The 24,524-nt window shown below is 39.8% G+C and overlaps 1 protein-coding gene across 1 annotated transcript; it reads right to left on the bottom strand.

The window, feature by feature from the left end:
- Positions 1–278: 278 nt before the first annotated feature.
- LOC132824899 (ras-related protein Rab-21) lies at positions 279–24,524 on the bottom strand. Its single transcript, XM_060839748.1, has 7 exons — positions 24,199–24,524; positions 14,224–14,283; positions 11,364–11,471; positions 9,637–9,700; positions 3,727–3,781; positions 3,541–3,629; positions 279–2,019 (listed from the first exon to the last, which is right to left on the bottom strand). The coding sequence occupies exons 1-7, from the start codon at positions 24,337–24,339 to the stop codon at positions 1,886–1,888; spliced, it is 651 nt and encodes a 216-aa protein (XP_060695731.1). The 5' UTR covers positions 24,340–24,524; the 3' UTR covers positions 279–1,885.

Raw genomic sequence — 24,524 nt, 5'->3', positions numbered from 1 at the left:
TAAACTTGATCATTCTATGTTTGACTTGAAGCAATTAAATGATTTCACAGGTTCTAGACATATCTGTCTGAAAAAAAATAAAAAAGGTTCACGATAGATTTAGTAGTAAAATGCTCAACTTCACTATAATTGATTTTAGTACAGTTGATAAAGACCAACCTTATAACCATTGTACTTACCATGTTAACATCCACGTGTTGAAAATGGGTTAAAACACATTACAGTTCCTTAACGAGATATTTATGCTAAAGGAGCCCAATCAAGGAAACACCGAGCAGTGCTTTAACACAGATGCCTCTTTAGTGCATTTATTACATTGATTTAGATTTACAGGTAAGAAATTTTGCATTGCACCTTTAAACCATAATCCAAAAAACATTACATTTCTTCTCACAGACACTGTGCACAAAAATTTAATAAACTGTATTTTCCTTCAGACCTTTGTTGTCAATTTGCAAAGCCTACTTCAGTTCCAAAGTATTGATTGGGAAATGGGTCTTAGGGTAGTTTGGTTATCACTCATTTCCACACTATTAAAGGCCAATTTCACCCCTTTATTTCAAATTTTGGTGAGATAAATCTACTTTGACAGAAGCAATGGCCCAGATTTTACTTTCAAAGTAACAGACTAACTATTCTTCTCATTATTTATGCATATATATCATATAGCAAATACAGTTGAGAAGCATATGCATAGTCAATGTCAATACCTTAAAACTGCTGTCCAAGATAATTTCATGAAAGTGTTTCACAATTGCGATGCAATCAGTGTGCTTATTTGCACAGTAGATGCAAACTAAAACTGGTCATAAAGTTAATTCTTGTCATTACAAATGTAAATATCTCTTAAAATATCTAATAACAGTCAAAAATTGCCATCCAAGATCCCCAGCGCTGATAATTAACAGTTAAGTGTGGAATTGTATTATTTTAGGCATTAATTGTTCAAGGTTTTAAAAATATAAAATCTCATTTAAAAAAAGCATTTTTGTTGGTCTCTCCTCTCTAAATCCAAGCTTTTTTGCTCCATCTTAGCTGACATTAAATTCATCCAGTAATTTACACTTCCTTTGCCATTGTTCCTTTTTTCCTCAATCCTTCAGCCTCATTAATTAAGGAGACATAGTTGCTTGTCTTGTTAGCTTGAGCACCAGGTGCCATGTTTCCCTCATCTACAGAATCATCAACTATGAATTCCAGCTATTTGGCATACAAAAAGGAAAACCTAAACATTGAAGAATAAGTCTATCCAACAACAGGTGCCATTAGAACATTTGTTACAGCAAAAGCTGGGCCATTATTTAAATGCTTTCAACCCCCATTCACACTGGCTCTTGGAAAAACTAAAGTTTATAAGATGTACACGCCTTGTAAAGTGAATAAAATATTTAATATGACATTTTTATGCATGTTTTCACCATGTTAAGAAATAGATGAATAAACTCATAATAGGGAGAGCCTTGTGCAAAACCCTGCTCAAACTCGAAAATAATTGACTGAATCTGCACATTTAGTAATGTTCAAAAATAGTCAAATGTGTACTATTCAACATGTACATAAGTTATTAAATAATAGAGATCTGATTTTAAAAGGACAATATAACTGGAGCTTCTACATGCTAAAATGTTTCATGCAAATTATACAGCTTCTCAATTAAAAAAAAGTCAATTCTAAATAAGATTCATGACAAAAGCCATAGATCATTTCTGTTCAGACAAGTGTAAAAAGAAAGGAAAAGCAAAACCTTCTGGTCATACATTTCGCTTTGTTTAGCACTTTTAGTCCTTTAAGATGAGTTTTAAAACACAACATTCAGCTGATAAGAAATGTGATGTGATGCATGGCAGTCTCCACGTCAAAAACAAAGCTCAACAGTTTTGGTCGGTTAAGAACAGCAGCCTCCGCTGCTCTGTTGTTGGGGTTCATCATCAACTATCTGTACACCTCTTCTTGTGTTTGCAGATTGGCCATTGCCATTACCTTTTGCCCTTTCTTCAGCTTGGGCTGTTTCTATCATTCCTGAAAATAGGTCAAAAACAAAACTTGGAGAAAGTGAGGACTGCAGATGCTGGAGATCAGAGTCAAACAATGTGGTGCTGGAAAAGCACAGCCGAGCAGGCAGCATCTAAGTAGAGGAAGAGTCAACATTTCAATCATAAGCTCTTCATCAGGAATGAGGGAGTGGCCCAAGGGGGTTGAGAGATAATGGGGAGGCGGGGTGTGGAGGGACGAAGGTAGTTGAGAATGAGATAGGTAAGTGAAGATAGGGTGAAGGTGATAGGTCAGAGAGGAGGGTGGAACAGATTGATGGGAAAAAAGATGGACAGGTTCAAGAAGGCAGTACCGAATTGGAAGGTTAGATCTGGCATAAGGTGGGGAGAGAGGAAATGAGGAAACTGGTGAAATTCACATTGATTCCGTGTGGTTGGAGGGTCCCAAGATGAAAGATGAAGGGCACCAGTGGCTAGAGTTTGATGGTGGAGGCGGCCAAAGACATGCAAGGATACTTTGCCCCCCCCCACCAGCCCACCCCCTCCCATTTATCTCTCAGCCCTCTTGGGCCACCCCTTTGTTCCCAATGAAGACCTTGTGCTCGAAATATTGACTTTCCTGCTCCTCGGATGCTGCCTGACCTGCTGTGCTTTTCCAGCGCCACAACTCTTCAACAAAAGTAAAACTTGTTCAGTACAAAAAAAGGAGATAACATTGAGTCTATATTTAAAAGAAAGTTTAAATATAGTTTCCACACTTTTTGCACTTTGATTTAGAAGATCGTGAAAGCTATCAAGATACAGAAGAGACTGAGTACTGTATTGCTATCAAATACTTATGTCTTGCACTCATCAGGTAAGAAATGTAAAAATCTCAAACGGAATGACAACTAACACTGCATGACGAGAGGGTGCAGATTAGTTGGTAATTGGCACCAGTTAGTAAAGACATTGCCATATAGAACGTACCAAGGAACAGTTAACTAACCGGCTTTTGTTTAAATTCAAACCAGGCACATAACTGATTTGCCCAGGCATGAAGACAGGTTAGGAGAATGTATTTTTTTACAAAGTAATGATTTAGAATGCTTTATTAGAAATTGTTTGAAGTGAAACTCATATGAAAGGATACTGGATGTGAAGAAAATAAATCTTAAAGAGTAAGGGTTCAGGACTAAATAGATTGAATTGTGAAAGTAACAGACTGAAAATATTTACTGAAAACAAACTGTCAAAGTGGATAAGGGGATGTGTCAAAAATTTGTTGCCACATTTAAAACAGCCATTCAACATTTTTATATCTCTAATAAGATGTGCTAAAAAAATGAAATTAGGAAAATAACTTCAGTTACTCTTCTGTAACATCCAATTAAATTGAATATCTACCAAGAAGAACATTCTTTTTTCCATTTTGCATCAGATGTTTGAATCACTGATGGTACATGTGAAGAGTTCTTTATTACTTCTAACAATTAAATTGAATTTCAACACGTCTAACCAAACAGTTAACATCCACTATTGTATAATTAAGAGGCAAAATTTCACCTACTTTTACAAAGGTCAAGAAATAGTTCTTCAATTCCCTTGTTCAACTTAGCCGACGTATGGAAGTGTTTTGCTCCAACTGATTCAGCGTACCTGTACAAATATCAGTTAACATCCAAGTTTTAAATTAAGGCTGATTTTGCAATTCAATTAGTGCAATGAGAGAAAAATAGAATGTTTGTGCACTTACACCTCTGCTTCTTCAACTGATACATGACGATCCTTTTCAAGGTCTAATTTGTTACCTGATAAAAGAAGCACATAAACATTAGAATCACAGGTACTAGGCTTTCAAATTGGTTAGAATACACAAACAGCATACTAATCTTCCTCATCAAGGCCAATGAGTTTTAAATCAGGATCAAATTCTATTTAATGCAAGATTCTGCAATTTCAACCATCCCATCAACTTTTTACTGAAAACCAAAAACTTTGATCATTAAATCAAATATACATGAGTGTATTCGCTGAATATTTATTTAATTAAAATCCCATATTCTTACATACCTAAGTTCTGGAAATAATACAGTACGTACAGTGGAATTTCAACAATCGAAGTATGTGAGAAGATTTGTAGCTCGGGTGCTCGTTGTTGTGGTTCTGTTCGCCGAGCTGGGAATTTGTGTTGCAGACGTTTCGTCCCCCGTTTAGGTGACATCCTCAGTGCTTGGGAGCCTCCTGTGAAGCGCTTCTGTGATGTTTCCTCCGGGTGCCGGGAGCCGCTTCACAGGAGGCTCCCAAGCACTGAGGATGTCACCTAGACAGGGGACGAAATGTCTACAACACAAATTCCCAGCTCAGCGAATAGAACCACAACATTTCAACAATCCTAAAGCAATCTGGTCATTTCCAACAATCTTGGTTTATGTTTAGACCAACTGCATAGAAACTCAAAGATCTCTAAATCAACATCAAAATAATGCATTCTCTGATCAGAATCTATTTTTTTTTTCAGGAGTCTGGTCTTGTGCAACTTAGCTACTGCATTTCCTACAATAATAGCAGTGACTACAGTTCAAAAGTAATTTATTGATCATAGGGTACCTGGGGACAGTTGATGGTTGTGATAGGTGCTACCTAAATGTCTTTCACGGCATTCAATTGCTATATACACACTTCTTAAGGATCTTAGCAAGATGCTGAGAGACAGGATCACTTGGTTTAGGTGTCTAAACCCAGGTGTCACAGTGTCAGAAAAAGAGCAGGGCCATTTAGTACTGAGATGAAGTGAAGCTTAAGTATTTAAAGAGTTGTGAGTTTTTGGAATTCTCTATGCAGAAAACTATGGATGCTCAGTCATGGAGTTTATTCAAGATAGAGATTATTAGATTTTTGGGTATTTAAAGGATTTGGGAATAATCCAATAGGAAGTTGAAGTAGAAGATCAGTCATGATCAGACTGAACGGTGGGGTAGGCTCAAAGGAGCCTTTACATGCTCTTGATTGAGATAACGTATGTTTACATTGGCCCAGCAAGTTTTGTGCCGGTTGTTTCCAAGATCAGTGAAAACTAAGCCTGCTGCCTTTCTCGAATCCCCAGAGCCCACAATCATGTTCTATTTCAATTTTTTCCCCACTTTTTCCTTAAAAGATCTGTTAGTGCGGTGGTTTCTACTTCAAACATTACCTTTAGCTAGGCACTCAGCATTCCAACAATTCTCTATGTAAGATATTTCTGGTAACCTCTTTTCTTACTCTTTTGCAACAATTTAAAAACACGTCTTCTTGTCACCTCCCCTACCATAGGAAATATCATCCCATCAAAACAGTTAACTTGAAGATATAAAATTTCGTCCAAACAACTTCCAATTAATATTTTTGATCTCACCAAGATGAAATACAACAAAGCAGCAATGTAGACTTTCAGACCAGGACAATGTCCCTTACAGGCAAAACTTCAAACTTTGGGTTTGCACTAGTAGCATAACTGAATTTTAAATTGCATCTTACTCCTCAATAACACATTCAACAAGCGAAACCATTGATACTTTAAATGATAGATATGTGACATCACTTGACCACTGAAGTTATTCTCTGGCAACATTTTCCAAATTAGATGTCCTGAATTATTTACTATTTGGACTCAGGCTTGGTGAATTCAACAACTAACATAACTGAAAATTACTGCAGTATATTTATAAGTATACAGATAATTACATTATTATATTTGATGTTTAAGACAATTATCTTAAATCACTCCATAAGACATTACAGTTTCAAACAACTTTTAGCTGAAGTACAAAATAAAACTCACTCAGGACATATTGTCAAATAGCTGATCACAATCTTGTGACTAAGATGAAGTTCATAAACTGAGTTTTTGTTTCTGGCCTTTTCAAAATACAAATCCCATGATCATTTTGGAATTCTAACACTTAGACATTAGTCTCATGCATTGATAAGATGGAACTCATGACAGTTATCACTGTTTTGTAAATTTAGTTTATAATAACTGTGACAAATTACTGGAAAAATAAGGCCAAAACTCTACATATAGAGTAATAGAGTTGTACAGCATGAAAACAGACCCTTTGGTTCAACTCTTCTGCGCTGACCAGATATTCTAAGGTGATCTAGTCCCATTCACCAGCATTTGGCCCATATCCCTCTAAAACCTTTCTATTCATGTATCCATTTAGATGCGTTTTAAATGTTATCATTGTACTTGCCTCACCATTTCCTGTTGCAGCTCATTCCAAAAATGCACCAGCCTCTGCATGAAAACGTTGTCCCTTTGGATCCTTTTAAATCTTTCTCCTCTCACTTTAAACCTATGCCCTCTAATTTTGGACTCCCCTCCCTGGGGAAAAGGTCTTGTTTATTAATGCTATTCATTCCCCTCATGGTTTTATAAGGCTCTACAAGATCACCTCTCAGCCTCTCCCTTTTGTTCAAACCCTCCAATCCCTTGTACATCTTTTCTGAACCTTTTAAAATTTAACATCTTTCCTATAGCAGGGGGACCAGAATTGAACCTTGTATTCTAAAAGTGACCTTATTGCTATCCTATACAGCTGCAATATCACATCTCATCAATCAAACAGTCACAGATGTATCTGTCCACAATAGTAGTGGTAGGAGTGAACACTGCATAGTCTTTGCAAAGTCCTATCATCTCTGTTGAGGATATCCTCTGCTGTTCTGTGTGACATTATCAACCTGCTAAATGGGACAGTTTTTGAACACACCCATCAACTCAAAACTGGGCTACCATGAGGCACTGTTGGCGATCATGCAGCAGTATTGTATTCAACAACAATTTAAAACCTCATGACTTGGCATATTCCCCATTCTACCACAACCAGCAAGCTAAAAAATAAGCCGAATACAAGAAGAGTGTGGGACAGCATGCAGGAGCAGCATCAGTCATACTTTAAAAAATTGGGTGTCAACCTGGTGAAACGCTAAATAACTGAGGTAGCAAACAGTAAAGAATGCTAAGTGATCCCACATATAACGGATCAGATCTAAGCTCTGCAGTTCTGCACATTCAGTCACGAATGGTAATTAACTGGCAGGAGTTGGAGATTCCACAAATTGCTGTATCCCCAAGGATGGGGAACCAGCATGTCATTGCAAAAGACAGGTCTGAAGTATTTGCATGCATCTTTCACCAGAAGTGCTGAGTGGGGGACCCATCTCAGCATCCTCCAACAATAGTGCTGAAGACTTGTGCTCCAGAACTAGCTGCGCTCCTGTCCAAGCTGTTCCAGAACAGTTATAGGCATCTATTTGGCAATGTGGAAAGTTGCCCAGGTATGTCCTGAGCATAAAAAGAGGGTCAAATATAACCTGGCCAATTATCACTCTATCAGTCTGCTCTTGAACAAAATGATGGAAGGAGTTACTACAGTTCAATCAAGTGAACTTTCAAAGAGTCACCTGCTCAATGATGATCAGGTTAGGTTGCACCAGAGCCACTTAGCTCTCGACCTTATTACAGGACCAATCCAAACACAGACAGAAGACCTGAATTCCAAAGGTGAAGTGAGAGTGACTACTATTGACATCAATTGGACATCAAGGCAGCATTAGACCAAGTATGTCTTCAAGGAACCCTAATAAAACTACAGACAATGTGAATCAGTGAGAAACTCTCCACTAAGTGGAGTCACATCCATTCTAAGGTCAGTAGTGGGGACATTTGCTGATGATTGCATGATGCTCAGCACTACTCACAACACCTGACTTAAATATTTTACATACATTTGCAGCAAGACCTAGAAAACATTCAGTAGGCAAAAGTGAGGACTGCAGATGCTGGAAATCAGAGACTAGATTAGAGTGGTGCTGGAAAAGCACAGCAGGTCAGGCAGCATCCGAAAAGCAAGAAAATTGACATTTCGGGCAAAAGTCCTACATTAGGGTTGATAAAGGGCTTTTGCCCAAAATGTTGATTTTCCTGCTCCTCGGATGCTTCCTGACCTGCTGTGCTTTTCCAGCACCACCCTAATCTAGACAACATTCAGATCTAGGCTAATAGTGGCAAGCAACATTCATGTCACTTGAAAGGAGGGCATGACATCTCCAGCAACAGAGAATGTAATCCCTTGACATCCAAAAGCATTACCGTCTCTGAATACCCCACGATCAATATCCTGGAAGATTATCATGGACCAGAAATTGAATTGGATCAACATTATAAATGCTGTGGCTACACAAACAAATCACAGGTTACAAACTGTCCCGCCAGTCCCTGTCCAAAATCTACATGGCAGATGTTAGGAGTGAGAAAAAATACTCTCCATTTTCCTGGATTGGTGCGGCTCAAACAACACAAGAGGCTTGATACTAATCAGGACAAGGTAACCTGGTTGATTGGCACCATAACTGCCACCATCAACATTTGTTTCCTGCATCACTAAGCACAGTGGTAGTAAGGGAGCACACTGTTTACCAGATGAATTATAGTAATGCAACAAGGCTCCCTTTACAGCAATTTCCAAACCTGTGACCTTTACTACCTAGGAGGATAAATGCAGCAGATTCACAGACATGCCACAACTGCAAGTTTCCTTCTAAGCCACACACCACGGTAACTCGGAATGTGCTAATAAAGTTAAGGCATTTGACAGAAGGGCGATATTTATTCTCCGTAGAACATTTAACAAAATCATAAATGGAATTGTAAAAATTATTTAAAATTTTCACTCAAAATAGCACATGGAGGAAATCTTCAATACTGACTTTTAAAATACAGGATGTTTGTAAAAGTTTTGGGAAAAATATTTCACTGACATAAAACGCAATCTTTTAATCATTTCTTAACTTAAATGTTCCAGGATAATCTTATCCTCATATAATACTAAAACAAAACCATATATCTCAATGACCAGGTTTTTGGCCAGGAGGTTCTATAGTCATATAACTTCGAAGTGAAGGTAATGAGATGTTTAATTTAATGGCATCTAGCATTTTTATCACTCCATTTGATCACTTTGCCAAAAAAAAAAATTCAGGTTGATTTTAAAATAGTTTACTGAAGTCACATGCCTTCATTTTAACAGTAATTTTTAAATCATAGATAGTAATTGGGTTTTCCAGGCCTTGTAAAACTCAGTAGGTAAAAGAAAGCGAGAGGAACAGGTTTCATGAAATAACTGCACTTACATTATAGCTTATGCGATAGGAAGATGAGGGCATCTTCCAAGTGCAATAAGTTACCAGATAAACCTCTACATTCCCAACCCACTCTCCTCCATCTTCATGATTCTTCAGCCCCACACCACCATCTCTCCAATCACCATCAATTTCCGCCCCCCGCCCCTCAGTTATATCTCCTACATCAGTGTCTTCACCCCTCCACCAATTAGACCTTCGAGAAAACATCAGCTGCAGTCTTGTGATGTAGTCTGTTTGTTGGAGAACTAGCAGGTTAATTTTTGGTAGGAAACCTAGAAAGAAAGAAGTCAAGATTCCGGAAACCTATCAGGGTTTCCTGATCTCCAAACTCCTGACCCACCCAATGATAATGTAATATGCATCCAAGCTAAAATTCAAATCTTTATTTTAGAACAATATCAAATTCTGAAACATTATTCAACTCAAGATTATTATTTAAAAACAAAATCATTTACTAGCGGATGAGATGAACACTTACCTACAATGCATAAAGAAATATCATTTCCTAACATTTTCCGCAATTCTTTCACCCAATTTTTCACCTTAAAAAAAAGCATTAGATTTTGTAAGTATGAGTGCATAGTTTCTTCATTCACAATTTCACCATGCACATAAAAAAACTTTTATCATCCAAGTGCCAGCTGTGGTAAATTTGAGGGTTAGGTCACACTCCAGAACTTTAACACAAAACTCCAGACTGCAGCTCAATGCAGCACTGAGGAAGTGCTGCATTGTTAAAGCTGTCATCTTTTGGACTAGACTTTAAGCCAAGTCCTCACCTGCCCTCTTAGATGGGCTTAAGAAATTCGTCTGTACTGTTTTGATGAACAGCAGGGGATTTATTTTAATGTCCTGGCCAATTGTTCACTCAATCAACACCTGCCCCCATCCCCAACTCTGGTTATCATACTACTGTTTGAGAATTGCTATGTGCAAATTGATTGTTCAATTTAATAAATTACAACAAATGTGACACTTTAAAAACTAAAGCATTTAAAAACATCTGGAGGTTGTGAAGTTCTGAAGCTTTCTTCGTGGAATATTTAATTTGTATGCCAAATGTTGCCCTATCATTTCTCTCAAAAGTCTTCAATGATCAAAGGGAAGGGTTTAGGAAAGCTAAATTTTCAAGATACTTTATAGAAAAATTCAATTAGCCAAATTGATTTCTGGATTTTTGTTCAATTTCAAGATGAAAACAATCATAGGAAAAGGGGATAATAAAAATGCTTGTTCCAGACAAGAAGAATTCACTGAATTGTGCAAGAAGAGTGTTATATAGAGAGCATAGGCTTAAGGTAAAAAGGGGAACAAATTTAAAAGGGACCAAAGGAGCAGCTTATTCACGTGGTGCGTGTATGGAATGAACTACCGGAGGAAGTGGTGAAGGCAGGTACAATTACATCATTTGAAAGGAACCTGAATAGGTACTTGAATAGGAAGTGTTTAAGAGGGATATGGGCCAAATGCTGGCAAACGTGACTAAAACAGTTTACGCTATTTTAGAATAGATTAGATTACTTACAGTGTGGAAACGGGTCCTTCGGCCCAACAAGTCCACACCGACCCGCCGAAGCGCAATCCACCCATACATTTACCCCTTACCTAACACTACGGGCAATTTAGCATGGCCAATTCACCTGACCCACACATCTTTAGACTGCGGGAGGAAACCGGAGCACCTGGAGGAAACCCACGCAGACACGGGGAGAACGTGCAAACTCCACACAGTCAGTTGCCTGAGGCGGGAGTTGAACCCAGGTCTCTGGCGCTGTGAGGCAGCAGTGCTAACCACTGTGCCGCCCATTCTCTGGCGCTAGAAATGGCAGTAGAGGGATCTTGCTTGTTCCAGACAAGAACAATTGACAAGACACTACAAGTAGTAGTGCCATTCAGTAATAGTGCTATCTTGTCGGTATGGATGAGTTGGACCGAACAGTCTGTTTCTCTGCTCTATGGATCAAGTAATGAGAGATGATATAATTTTTTTTCCACTTGTTACTGCCCTTGCATGAGCCAATTTATAACTTCAAACTAATAAAGACTACAAGATTTCACAAAACTTAAATCGAAGTACTATATCATTCCATTTCTCTTCTGTAACATTCAACTTAGTATTAGCTATACTGTGTTATTATGGAAAACTGTAACTATGCAGTTTTAAGCTCAATTGCATCTTCATGCCTGAATTCTTTAAGAACTCACCTTCTGAAATGAGTCTTCATCTGTGATATCATACACTAATATGGCTCCATTAGAATCTCTGTAATATATTGGACCCAAAGCATGGAACCTTTCCTGACCTGCTGTATCCTGGTTTGGAACACAAAGGTTTGTTTTCATCATTACTTTTAATTCCACATTAGCAGAACATACAACGATTTCTATTGATATGAGACTAATAAAAAGTTCTAATTCTTCACAGATGGGCAAATAAAAATTTACAGTGTCTCAAGAAGTCAAGAGATTAACTCTCTGCAATGGATTTGGAGGAGACTTAAAATAGAGAGAGATGAAGAAACAAAGTGTTGCCATGAAGAGCACTAAGATAACTGCAGGGACTGACAGTTGCAAGGTAGGTAGAAATTGGAACATTTTGAGTGTATGGAAACCAGTACAGGCCTTTCACAAAATACCAAGAAAAATACAGTCATCCTCCAAGCTATCTCCCATCAATTGAGATCAACTGCAAGGTCTGGGAAAATATGGATCATTTTCTATACATTTGGAGCCCTCCTCTTCATAAAGGCAGACATACATAATGAAGCTTCCAACATGTCAGCTCATTTATCCAGGATCTCAAACCCAAGACTAATAACATGGTTTACCAAGCAGTAATGACCCCCTCGTTCCTGACTGTATGCATTGGACACTTTATTAGCCTACAACAGGCATCTCAAAACATTACAGAAATATTATCAGTGCTGCATTCATAGAATCCTCCAAATCCAGGAGCAGGAAATGGAATCCTCCAACAACAACACCCTTCGAAGCTAGCACAACCAGCATTGAGGCACTAATCATTCAAGAGCAACTCCACTTGGGAAGTCATCCTTATATCTGACTTCTGTTTTCTAAGCAACTGCTCAACTCTGAATTCGGTTGTGGCAGAAGACACTTAGGAGGACAGCGGAAAAACATTTTAGAGATGCCCTTATTTAAGATGTCCTTGTCTTGTAACCAACCAAAATGGAGAGCATTTATTTGGGAAGGTGCTGACCACAGAAAGACTTTGACAAGAGCAGACAGATGTTGAGACCTTGCATAAAGTACACAAACAGGAAAACACTCATCAGCCCAACCCTTCAAGCACCACCTGTCCCACATGTGGCAGTGCCTGAGGATCATTCATCAGCCACCTCAGAATTCACTGAACCACAGTAAGAGCAAGTTATCGTCAATCTCATAGGACTGCCCAGAAGAAGATAGGTCTGTATGAAAAAGGACAGAAACAGCAGACTTTTAGATCTGGCATTGACAGACAGTGGAGGATGGAAAGGTCAGCAAAGAAAACAAATAATTTTCAAGCCTGTAAATTGCAAAGTCATGAATAGTTTGAGCTGAGATAGAGGTCAGAAATACAATGTAAGTAAGTCATCTTCATGAATTTTGAAATTCGAAATCACACTGAGCATATCAAGATTTTAAACTGTTTCACTCAACTGACAGTGGTGAATGGGGTTTGTAGGGGTGGAGTATGTTGTGAAACTTAAAAGTGAATAATTTTTGTGTTTGTGACATTGGCTAACCAGAAGAAGAAAATCATCAAGGCTCGCTAGCACAGTGGAGGCCACAGAGATCGAAAAGTACAGCTGGAAAGCATCTGCTAATGTTAATGCAGCTCTTGGGCTTAAGAGAATGTTGCCAAGAAGCACCATATGTGTAAGAAAGAGACCGCATGCAAATCTTTAGGGGAAATGAAGATAAATGTCTGGAGAAACAGACAGAAGCAATTGTTGAAAACACACTGCTTATGGTGTTCCATTAGGTGGGAATGGAACCATACAAGGACTTAATTAAATCAATATTTTGATTCGATTAGATTAGATTCCCTACAGTGTGGAAACAGGCCCTTCAACCCAACCAGTCCACACCAACCCTCCGAACAGTAACCCACCCAGACCAATTTCCCTCTGACTAATGCCCCTAACACTATAGGCAATTTAGCATGGCCAATTCACCTGACCTGCACATCTTTGGACTGTGTGAGGAAATCGGAGCACCTGGAGGAAACACACATACACACGGGGAGAATGTGCAAACTCCACACAGACAGTCACCCAAGGCTGGAATCGAACCTGGGACACTGTTCCTGTGAGGCAGCAGTGCTAACCACTGAGCTATCGTGCCGCCCATTTTGGGAATAATTATAAACAAAGTATGTTTCAAATAGTTTGTAAAATTGATAAAAATGAGGACGATTATTACAGCAAAAACAATTCATTAAATTTTCACTTTAAGAAAAATTCATATAAAAGGAAAAGAAAACTAATTCATACATAATATTCAAAAATGCTTCAGCCGATTTATAGTTTTATAAACTTATAAAAGAAAATTATGGTGCAAATGTAGCACTCCTACAGAATCAGTTCTGTTCATACAGATTTTGCATCTAAAGCATAGATTCAATCTGAAACTTGAATGAAAGCTGAATATGGAGAAAGTGAGGACTGCAGATGCTGGAGATCAGAGCTGAAAATGTGTTGCTGGAAAAGCACAGCAGGTCGGGCAGCATCCAAGGAGCAGGAGAATCGACTTTTCGGGCATGAGCCCTTCTTCAGGGCCTGAAGAAGGGCTCATGCCAAAAAAGTCGATTCTCCTGCTCCTTGGATGCTGCCTGACCTGCTGCGCTTTTCCAGCAACACATTTTCAGCTCTGAAAGCTGAATATCACAATAACAAAGCGGAACAAAAATTTCCTCTTCACTGGGATTGGTTCACGTTTTAACAACTATTTTACAATTAATGTGTTAGTGAAAGATACGGCTTATACCACATAAACTCTAATGTCAATAAAATTTTTTCAATGTTGTGATCAAATTAATTGAACAAATTTGAATACTTACCCAAATTGCAATATTTACTCTTTTGCCTCCGATATTCAGTTTTTTGGTCAAGAATGATGCCTAAAAATGGACAAAGACAACTTGTGGAACAGCAGATCTTTGGAGCAAAAGCTATTACACAAAGAATATTTTAAAAAGCAATAGAATAATATTTACTTTTTAAAAAGTGGAGTATATCTGATGTTTCAAATTTTGCATCTTTAACATCAACAATAAACAGTTACCTAAATTTACAGACAACAAAACGACTCAGCGAGAAAAAAAAATCACTGCACAGAAATAAAGCTGGCTTGGAGTAACCCATTTGAAGTATCAGAAGCACTTTTCAATGACATAGAGTCATAGAGTCCCAGAGATGTACAGCATGCAAACTGACCCTTCGGTCCAACCCACCCATGCCGACCAGATACCCCAACCCAATCTAGTCCCACCTGCCAGCACCTGGCCCATATCCCTCCAAACCCCTCCTATTCATAAACAAGTTAGATTTCAATTATTTGGTCCACTATTTCCAACTACCTGCATTGGGTGCTCAAGTAGAGAATGGAGCAGTTGTCAAGTTCCAAAGATTAGCAACCACAGCTTGTGGAGAGTAGCATTCAATTTAACAAATTCTAATTTCAGCCAACAGGTATTGCAATCTTAATTCTGATGTGGAGGTGTCAGTGTTGATCTGAGGTGGACAAAGTTAAAAATCACACAACACCAGGTTATAGTCCGAAAGGTTTATTTGGAAGTACAGTATAGCTTTCAGAGCGCTGCTCCTTCATCAGGTAACCAGTGGGGCAGGATCATAAGACACAGAATTTATAGCAAAAGATCACAGCTTCATGTAATTAAAACCATATATAAAACAGCAATCCAAGCTTGTTTAATATATCATTTTAATTGCATGACACTGTGATCTTTTGCTATAAATTCTATCTTATGGTCCAGCCCCACCGATGAAGGAGCAGTGCTCTGAAGGCTAGTACTTCCAAATAAGCCTGTTGGATTATAACCTGGCAGTGTGAGATTTTTAATGTTAATTCTACCAATCTACTCCCTTTGTTCTGCTCTATGACCTACATACTTATAGCGACGTAAAGCATGGAAATAGACCTCTTAGTCCAACTTGTCCATGCCAACCAGATATCCGAAATTAATCGAGTCCCATTTCCCAGCATTTGGCCCATCTTCCTCTAAACTCGTTCTATTCATACACCCATCCAGATGCCACTTAAATGCTGTAATTGTACCAGCCCTCCATCACTTCCTTTGACAGCTAGTTCCATACATGCACCACCCTCTGTGTGAAAAAATAGCCCCTTAGCTCCTTTATAAATCTTTCCCCTCTCACCTTAAACCTATGCCCTCTAGTTTTGGGCTCCCTATCCTGGGGAAAAGACCTTGGCTGTTCACCCTATCCATGCCCCTCGTAATATGAACAATGAAAAGATCAGTTATGTTATAAATTAGTGCTGATCTAGATTGGCTTCCAATTCAACAAAACCTCTATTTTAACACTTTCATTCTTATTTGAAATCCCTCCACAAGCTCTCACCATTCCAACTTCTGCTAGCCTGTCAAGCTTCAGCGTTTTCTGCACTTCTCAAATTCTCACCTTTGCACATTCCCAATTTTCATTTCTTCAGTTGTCTTGGCTGTTAAGCTCTGGAAATTCCATTCTATCTAATTCACCATTGTACAAATGATGTTCTCCTTTCAGATACTGTTCACAACTCCTGCAAATCTTCTTCACACCTCTCGCAAAAAAAACCCATTAAGTTGTAGGAGCAGAAGTAGTCCATGCAGGTCTGCTCCACCATTTAATGAGATCATGGCTAATGTGACAGTTCTCAACTCCACATTCCTGCCTATTCCCCACAACTGGTTCAAAATCTGTTTATTTCAGCTTTAAATATACTTAGGAACCCAGACTCTGCAGTCCTTTTTGATAAAGGTTACTAAAGATTCTACCACCCCACATTGAGAATCTACCCCCTGGTCCGAGACATTCCCACAAGGGGAAATAACTTCTCAACAACTGTTGCGTCAAACCACTAAAAATCTTGTTTCAGTAAGGTCACAACTCATTCTTCCAAATTCTAACGAGTACAGACCCAACCAACTCAACCATTTATCATAAGAAAATTTCATACCAAAGATTAACCTCATGAGTCTTCTCTGGACTGCCTCCAATGTGAGTGTATTTTTCCTTAGTTAAGGAGACCAAAGCTATTCACAATATTACAGGAGTGGTCTAAATAGTTCCTTTTATGCTTTTAGCAAGACATCTCGATTTTTATATTCGGTCCTTGACCTTGGAAATTACTGTTCCACTGTCAACCTTCCCTTCATCTCAAAATGTCCTTAAGCATGTTGTCACTTTCCAAATCCAGGCTTATCTTTCCCTGAACTCCACATCTGAATCACATCAATCAGGTTTCCACGACTGTTACAGTATCAAAACTGCTTTTATCAACTTCACAAATGACATATTTTGTGAAATTCCATCCTTGTCCTTCTCAATCTCTCTGCATCCTTGACATGTGAATACACTATCACTCTGCTGTCATCCAGCTGAGTACTGTCACTGCAAAACTCTTTTTTTTGTGTCTGTCTGTCTAATCAGTGTCAGAGAGTCACTAGAAATATCTTCTCTTCCAGATTCTATGTTATGTCTGATGTCTCCTAAGGATCTATGCTTGGCTCCATCCTGTTTCTCAACCATTTTCTGCTTCTGAGTGACATCATCCAAAGCCACACCATCAGTTTTCACACACGCAATGACAATATACAGCTTTATCTTAGCACCACCACTCAACTTTCCACTGTTGCTAAATTATCAGGCTGTTTACCTGACATCCAATACTAGATGGCCACAAATTTTCTCTAATTGAATCTTGAGGAGACTAAAGCCATTGCTTTCTGCTCCCTGGCTATTGACCATTCCTTTCCATGTAAAAAGTGGAACATTAAGCCAACCTATTTGCAACCTTAGTGTTGTGTTTGATTCTAAGGTGAGTTTCTGACTTAGAGTCACAGAGTCATAGAGATGTACAGCATGGAAACAGACCCTTCAGTCCAACCCGTCCATGATGACCAGATATCCCAACCCAATCTAGTCCCACCTGCAAGCACCCGCCCATATCCCTCCAAACCCTTCCTATTCATATACCCATCCAAATGTCTCTTAAATGTTGCAATTGTACAAGCCTCCACCACATCCTCTGGCAGCTCATTCCATACACGTGCCACCCTTCGCATGAAAAAGTTGCCCCTTAGGTCTCTTTTATATCTTTCCCCTCTCACCCTAAACCTATGCCCTCTAGTTCTGGACTCCCCGACCTCAGGGAAAAGATTTTGCCTATTTATCCTATCCATACCCCTCATAATTTTGTAAACCTCGATAAGGTCACCCCTCAGCCTCCACGCTCCAGAGAAAACAGCCCCAGCCTGTCCAGCCTCTCCCTGTAGCTCAGATCCTCCAACCCTGGCAACATCCTTGTAAATCTTTTCTGAACCCTTTCAAGTTTCACAACATCTTTCCGATAGGAAGGAGACCAGAATTGCACATAAAATTCCAACAGTGGCCTGACCAATGTCCTGTACAGCCACAACATGACCTCCCAACTCCTGTACTCAATACTCGGACCAATAAACGAAAGCATACCAAATGCCTTCTTCACTATCCTATCTACCTGCGACTCCACTTTCAAAGAGCTATGAACCTGCACTCCAAGATCCCTTTGTTTAGATTAGATTAGATTACTTACAGTGTGGAAACAGGCCCTTCGGCCCAACAAGTCCACACTGACCCGCCGAAGCGCAACCCACCCATACCCCTACATTTACCCCTTATCTAACATTACGGCAATTTAGCATGGCCAATTCACCTGACCTGCACATCTTTGGACTGTGGGAGGAAACCGGAGTACCCGGAGGAAACCCACGCAGACACGGGGAGAATGTGCAAACTCCACACAGTCAGTCGCCTGAGCTGGGAATTGAACCCGGGTCTCTGGCACTGTGAGGCAGCAGTGCTAGCCACTGTGCCACCGTGCCGCCCACAAACACTCCCTCGGACCTTACCATCAAGTGTATAAGCCCTGCTAAGATTGGCTTTCCCAAAATGCAGCACCTCGCATTTATCGGAATTAAACTCCATCTGCCACTTCTCAGCCCATTGGCCCATCTGGTCCAGATCCTGTTGTAATCTCAGGTAACCCTCTTTGCTGTCCACTACACCTCCAATTTTGGTGTCATCTGCAAACTTACTAACTGTACCTCTTATGCTCGCATCCAAATCATATATGTAAATGACAAAAAGTACAGGGCCCAGCACCGATCTTTGTGGCACTCCACTGGTCACAGGCCTCCAGTCTGAAAAACAACCCTCCACCACCACCCTCTGTCTTCTACCTTTGAGCCAGTTCTGTATCCAAATGGCTAGTTCTCCCTGTATTCCATGAGATCTAACCTGGTTAATCAGTCTCCCATGGGGAACCTTGTCGAACACCTTACTGAAGTCCATAAAGATTACATCTACTGCTCTGCCCTCATCAATCTTCTTTGTTACTTCATCAAAAAACTCAATCAAGTTTGAGAGACATGATTTCTCACGCACAAAGCCACGTTGACTATCCCAAATCAGTCCTTGCCTTTCCAAATATATGTACATCCTGTCCCTCAGGATTCCCTCCAACAACTTGCCCACCACCGAGGTCAGGCTCACTGGTCTATAGTTCCCTGGCTTGTCCTTACCACCCTTCTTAAACAATGGTACCACGTTTGCCAACCTCCAGTCTTCCGGCACTTCATCTGTGACTATCGATGATAGAAATATCTCAGCAAAAGGCCCAGCAATTACTTCTCTAGCTTCCCACAGAGTTCTCAGGTACACCTGATCAGGTCCTGGGGATTTATCCACCTTTAACCGTTTCAAGACATCCAGCACTTTCTCCTCTGTAATCTGGACATTTTGCAAGATGTCACCATCTATTTTCCTACAGTCTATACCTTCCATATCCTTTTCCACAGTAAATACTGATGCAAAATATCCATTTAGTATCTCCCCCACTTTCTATGGCTCCACACAAAGGCCACTTTGCTGATCTTTGATGGGACCTATTCTCTCCCTAGTTACCCTTTTGTCCTTAATATATTTGTAAAAACCCTTTGGATCCTCCTTAATTCTATTTGCTAAAGCTATCTCATGTACCCGTTTTGCCCTCCTGATTTCCCTCTTAAGTATACTCCTACTTTCTTTATACTCTTCTAAGGATTCAATCGATCTATCCTGTCTGTGTCTGACATATGCTTCCTTCTTTTTCTTAACCAAACCCTCACTTTCTTTAGTCATCCAGCATTCCCTATACCGACCAGCCCTCCCTTTCACCCTGACAGGAATATACTTTCTCTGGATTCTTGCTATCTCATTTCTGAAGGCTTCCGGTTTTCCAGCCGTCCCTTTACCTGCGAACATCTGCCTCCAATCACCTTTTGAAAGTTCTTGCCTAATACTGTCAAAATTGGACTTTCTCCAACTTAAAACTTCAACTTTTAGATCTGGTCTATCCTTTTCCATCATTATTTTAAAACTAACAGAATTATGGTTGCTGGCCCCAAAGTGCTTCATCACTGACACCTCAGTCACCTGCCCTGCCTTATTTCCCAAGAGTAAGTCAAGTTTTGCACCTTCTCTAGTAGGTACATGCACATACTGTATCAGAAAATTGTCTTGTACACACTTAAGGAATTCCTCTCCATCTAAACCTTTAACACTATGGCAGTCCCAGTTGATGTTTGGAAAGTTAAAATCCCCTACCATAACCACCATATTATTCTTACAGATTGCGGAGATCTCCTAACAAGTTCTTTTCTCAATTTCCCTCTGACTATTGGGGGGTCTATAATACAATCCCAATAAGGTGATCATCCCTTTCTTATTTCTCAGTTCCACCCAAATAACTTCCCTGGATGTATTTCCGGGAATATCCTCCCTCCGCACTGCTGTAATGCTATCCCTTATCAAAAATGCCACTCCCCCTCCTCTTTTGACTCCCTTTCTATCCTTCCTGTAGCATTTGTATCCTGGAATATTCAGCTGCCAGTCCTGCCCATTCCTGGGCCATGTTTCCGTAATTGCTATGATATCCCAGTCCCATGTTCCTAACCATGCCATGAGTTCATCCAGATACTACTACCCTTGAAGACCTCCTTTTTAAATTTCTACCTAACTCTCTGTAATCTCCCTTCAGAGTCTCAACCTTTTCCCTTCCAATGTCATTGGTTCCAATGTAGACAATGACCTCCTGCTGGGCCCTCTCCCCTGTGAGAACATTCTGCACCCTCTCTGGGACATCCTTGTGATCACCAAAATCACCTATCCCAACCTCTGTAACAGCATGCAACTTTACCCACTTCATTTGCTGGTGGAAACTCATTCATGTCTTCATTATCTCTAGACTCGACTATTCCAATTGTTTTCCTGGCAGATTTCCCAACTTCTACCCTAACTTGAAGTCATCCAAAATTGTGTTTTAACTTGCTTCCTGTGTTTTAACTTGCTCAAAACCCTTGTTTCCCACTCACTAACATACATTGGTCTCAGTCAAGCAATGTCTCAATTTGAAAATTCTCAGGCTGTATCTAAATCCCTTCACTTCCATATCCTTCCCTTTATTGGTAACCTGCTCCAGTTCCACAATTCTCCAAAATATCTATGCTCTTCTAATTCTATCTCACGTGCATCTCAATTTTAAACTCTGCATACTGGTAGTCATGTCTCCAATTGTTGGGTGCCAAGTCGAGAAAGCACTCTGCTTCTCTACTTTACTTTCCTCTTTTAAGACGCTCTTTAAAAATCACTAACTAAGCTTTTGGTAATCTCACTTAACATCTGCTTATGTAGCCTGATTTCATATTTTGTTTTATAATGCTTCTGTGAATTGTCACAGACATTTTATTACTTTAAGGGCACCATATAAGTCAATGCTGTTGCAAACCATGGTTTACTCCACTGCTCCAAGATACTTGCATCTTTGGTCATCTGTTCTAATAGCTACGCATGTAGCTAAACATATGGTAAATGTTTCAGTGAAGTACCTTGGGATGCTTTACAATATAAAAGATATTATCCTGTGGTTCATGAAAAGTGAGTTACGAATATGCAAACTGGAGGCAGTTCAAACTTCTGATATTCAAATTAAGTATTCTGTCAATGCATATTCAAATCTTATTTGCCTTTTTGTGAAAGCTTTGCAAAGACAAAGAAACGACCTCAATTCCTTTAAAACAAGAAAACAAAGTGGCATTTATTTTGACTAGAAAAGTAAAAAAAAAACGGGAATCAATTAATCTACAGAATAAGATGAACACATCATCTCAATTTGGAAAAGAGCTGTTTATTCATTGTTGTTGGGTCAAATTCCTGGAACGCTCTTCAAAACAGCATTGTGGATGTACCTACACTCCAAGGACTTTGTGCGGCAACTCACTACCACCTTTGCTGGGACAAATACAGGAGCCAGTGACACCCACATCCCATGATTGAGTAAAGAAAGCCAACAAGTGCAAGATCCTCTCTGTATATGTATATCTTCTGCACACGATTATTAAAATACATCCATTTATGGGTTCTTAATCTTTAACTATATTACTGACAAAGGCTATGGCCAAAGTGGATCACTCGACAGAAAACAGGAAGTTTCATTTTTAACATCAAATTTGAATAAACGGAAAAGAGACAAGAACAGCTGTGTCTTCTAATAAATTATAGCAAGCTTAATAACATTAAAATCAAGCATCCAAAAATGAATGTTACTTCTGGTAATATACTCAAATACCAGAGAAGCTACATAGAACGTATAACATAGAAAAGTACAGCACAGAACAGGCCCTTTGGCCGACGATGTTGTGCTGAGATTTAATCCTAATGTAAAATATAGTAACTTAACCTAAGCACCCCCCAACTCATTGCTATCCATGTGCATGTCCAGCAGTCGCTTAAATGTCCCCAATGACTCTGCTTCCACCAGCACAGCTGGCAACACATTCCATGCATACACAACTCTCTGCATAAAGAACCTACCTCTAACGTCTCCTTTATACCTTCCTCCTTATATCTTTGAGGCATCTATGTACTTGCACACTCAGATCCCTCTGTTCCTCCACACCACCAAGAATCCCATCTTTAATCCTATACTCAACATTCAAGTGCGATCTTCCAAAATGCATCACTTCGCATTTATTCAGGTTGAACTCCATCTGCCATTTCTCAGCCCAGCTCTGCATCCTGTCTATGTCGTGCTGCAGCCTGCAGTAGCCCTCTATACTATCAATGGCACCTCCAATCTTTGTGTCATCTGCAAATTTACCAATCCATCCCTCAACTTCCTTGTCCAAGTCATCTATAAAAACTACAAAGAGCAGAGGCCCAAGAACAGAGCCCATCGGACCCCACTCAACACTGACCTCCAGGCAGAATACTTCCCATCCACAACCACTCTCCGCTTTGTCAGCCAGCCAATTCTGAATCCAGATAGCCAAATCTCCTTGTATCCCATACTTCCTGACTTTATGAATGAGCCTACCATGGGGAAGCCGATCAAATGCCTTGCTGAAGTCCATATACATCGCATCCACTGCTCGACTGTCGTCGACCTGTCGTGACATCTCCTCAAAGATCTGAATAAGATTTGTGAGGCATGACCTGCCCCTCACAAAGCTATGCTGACTGCCTTTAATCACACTATGCTTTGCCAAATAGTCATAAATCCTATCCCTCAGAATTCTTTCCAAAACTTTCCTGACCACAGATGTAAGACTGACTGGTCTGTAATTGCCAGGGATTTCCCTATTAGCCTTCTTGAAAATAAGAACAACATTTGTCTCCCTCCAATTCTCCTGTACGACTCTTGTGGAGAGTGAGGAGACAAATATCCTTGCCAGCGGCTTAGCAACCTCCTTTATCTCTTCCCAGTGCAGCATAAGATAAATCTGGTCTGGCCCTGGAGACTTATCAATCTTAATGTTTTCCAAATATTTACCAAGTTTTTATAAATTGTCTTTCCAGTTTCATTGATTCTGAAACAACTAGTTGCAGAATTTTTTTTATTTTGATTAGTTAACAGATTTACTTATAAGTGGTCAATAATCTTTCAAGAATAAGTACTCCAGAAATATAACTGTCATTGATACAGAGCAGTATTTTGATTTTATTCCTCAAATAGGGCTCAAAGACCAAGTCATTTTCGATATTTTGTAGAACACAAGCAGTTAAAAGAAAAAAAACTCCAATGATTACAAAATCCCCTGACTAAACCCTACCGTCATGTGAAACATGCTTTATTTCACAACCAAAAACAATGCGACGAAATGCCACGAAACCAAATTCCATACTTTCGTTTCTGTGAAAAAAACGTCAAACTTTCAATTTGCCACTCCATTAAAAAAATTAGCTGCGGAAGTTCCGACTTCAGTGGAATTGTATAAGCCTTTAAAAGATGGTCCTGCATGCAGGAAGTGAAAATGAAGCACAAACGCCAATAACATTAAAATTTAAGAAGTGTTGCTGAAGATATTTCGGAAACAAAACTTGGCCAACCTGTGAATGAATCTGATACGCGTCTCACAAATTTTAATGACAAAATATCATTTGTGAGCATTGTTTGTTTTAAGAACCATCAGCCTTCTTAACAAATGAAGGGCTAAGCATTTCTCCGCCTTCCAGCTCCCAAAAAAAAATTCACTGATCGCTGGCAAAACAACAAAAATAACACTGACTGTGGGTCACACAACTTACAGCCAGTTGGTTGGTATAAGCGTACAATAGGAAATGATTTTCACATTTCGGCAGCAGGGCCTCCTCGCTGCCAGGAGCGCTGACCGCCTGCCCCACCAGAGTGAGGGGGACAGTGATCCAAAACCCACGGGTGGCCGAGGGAAATGGAAACTGAAGTGAAAGAGGAATGAGGAATAGGAATGACGAACCTGGAGTGTAGTGATGTGCTTATCGTTGAATTTGTTCTCACAATATCTCAACACCAGAGACGTCTTTCCCACACATCCTTCCCCCAGCAGGACAACTTTAAACGAATAGGTTTTACCGCCTCCAGCGCCGGCACTCGCCATGATCAGCAGAGAAACGGAGCCCAACAAAAATTCGACCACAATCGCATGAGACCGCGGCGAGCTAAGAGCTGTTGTAATTGGGAAGTCAGTTAGTCAGCCTGCCACAGTAAACAAGCCACTGCCCTCTTGTCTAATGGCGTCTCCTTCCTCCTGCGTCACCCCCTCCAGGGGACTGGGCTGATTGA

This window comes from Hemiscyllium ocellatum, chromosome 19, assembly GCF_020745735.1.
Source record: "Hemiscyllium ocellatum isolate sHemOce1 chromosome 19, sHemOce1.pat.X.cur, whole genome shotgun sequence".
In the NCBI taxonomy this organism is placed as follows: domain Eukaryota; kingdom Metazoa; phylum Chordata; class Chondrichthyes; order Orectolobiformes; family Hemiscylliidae; genus Hemiscyllium; species Hemiscyllium ocellatum.
The sequence above is the reverse complement of the archived record's forward strand: the minus strand, read 5'-3'. Positions and strand labels throughout refer to the sequence as shown.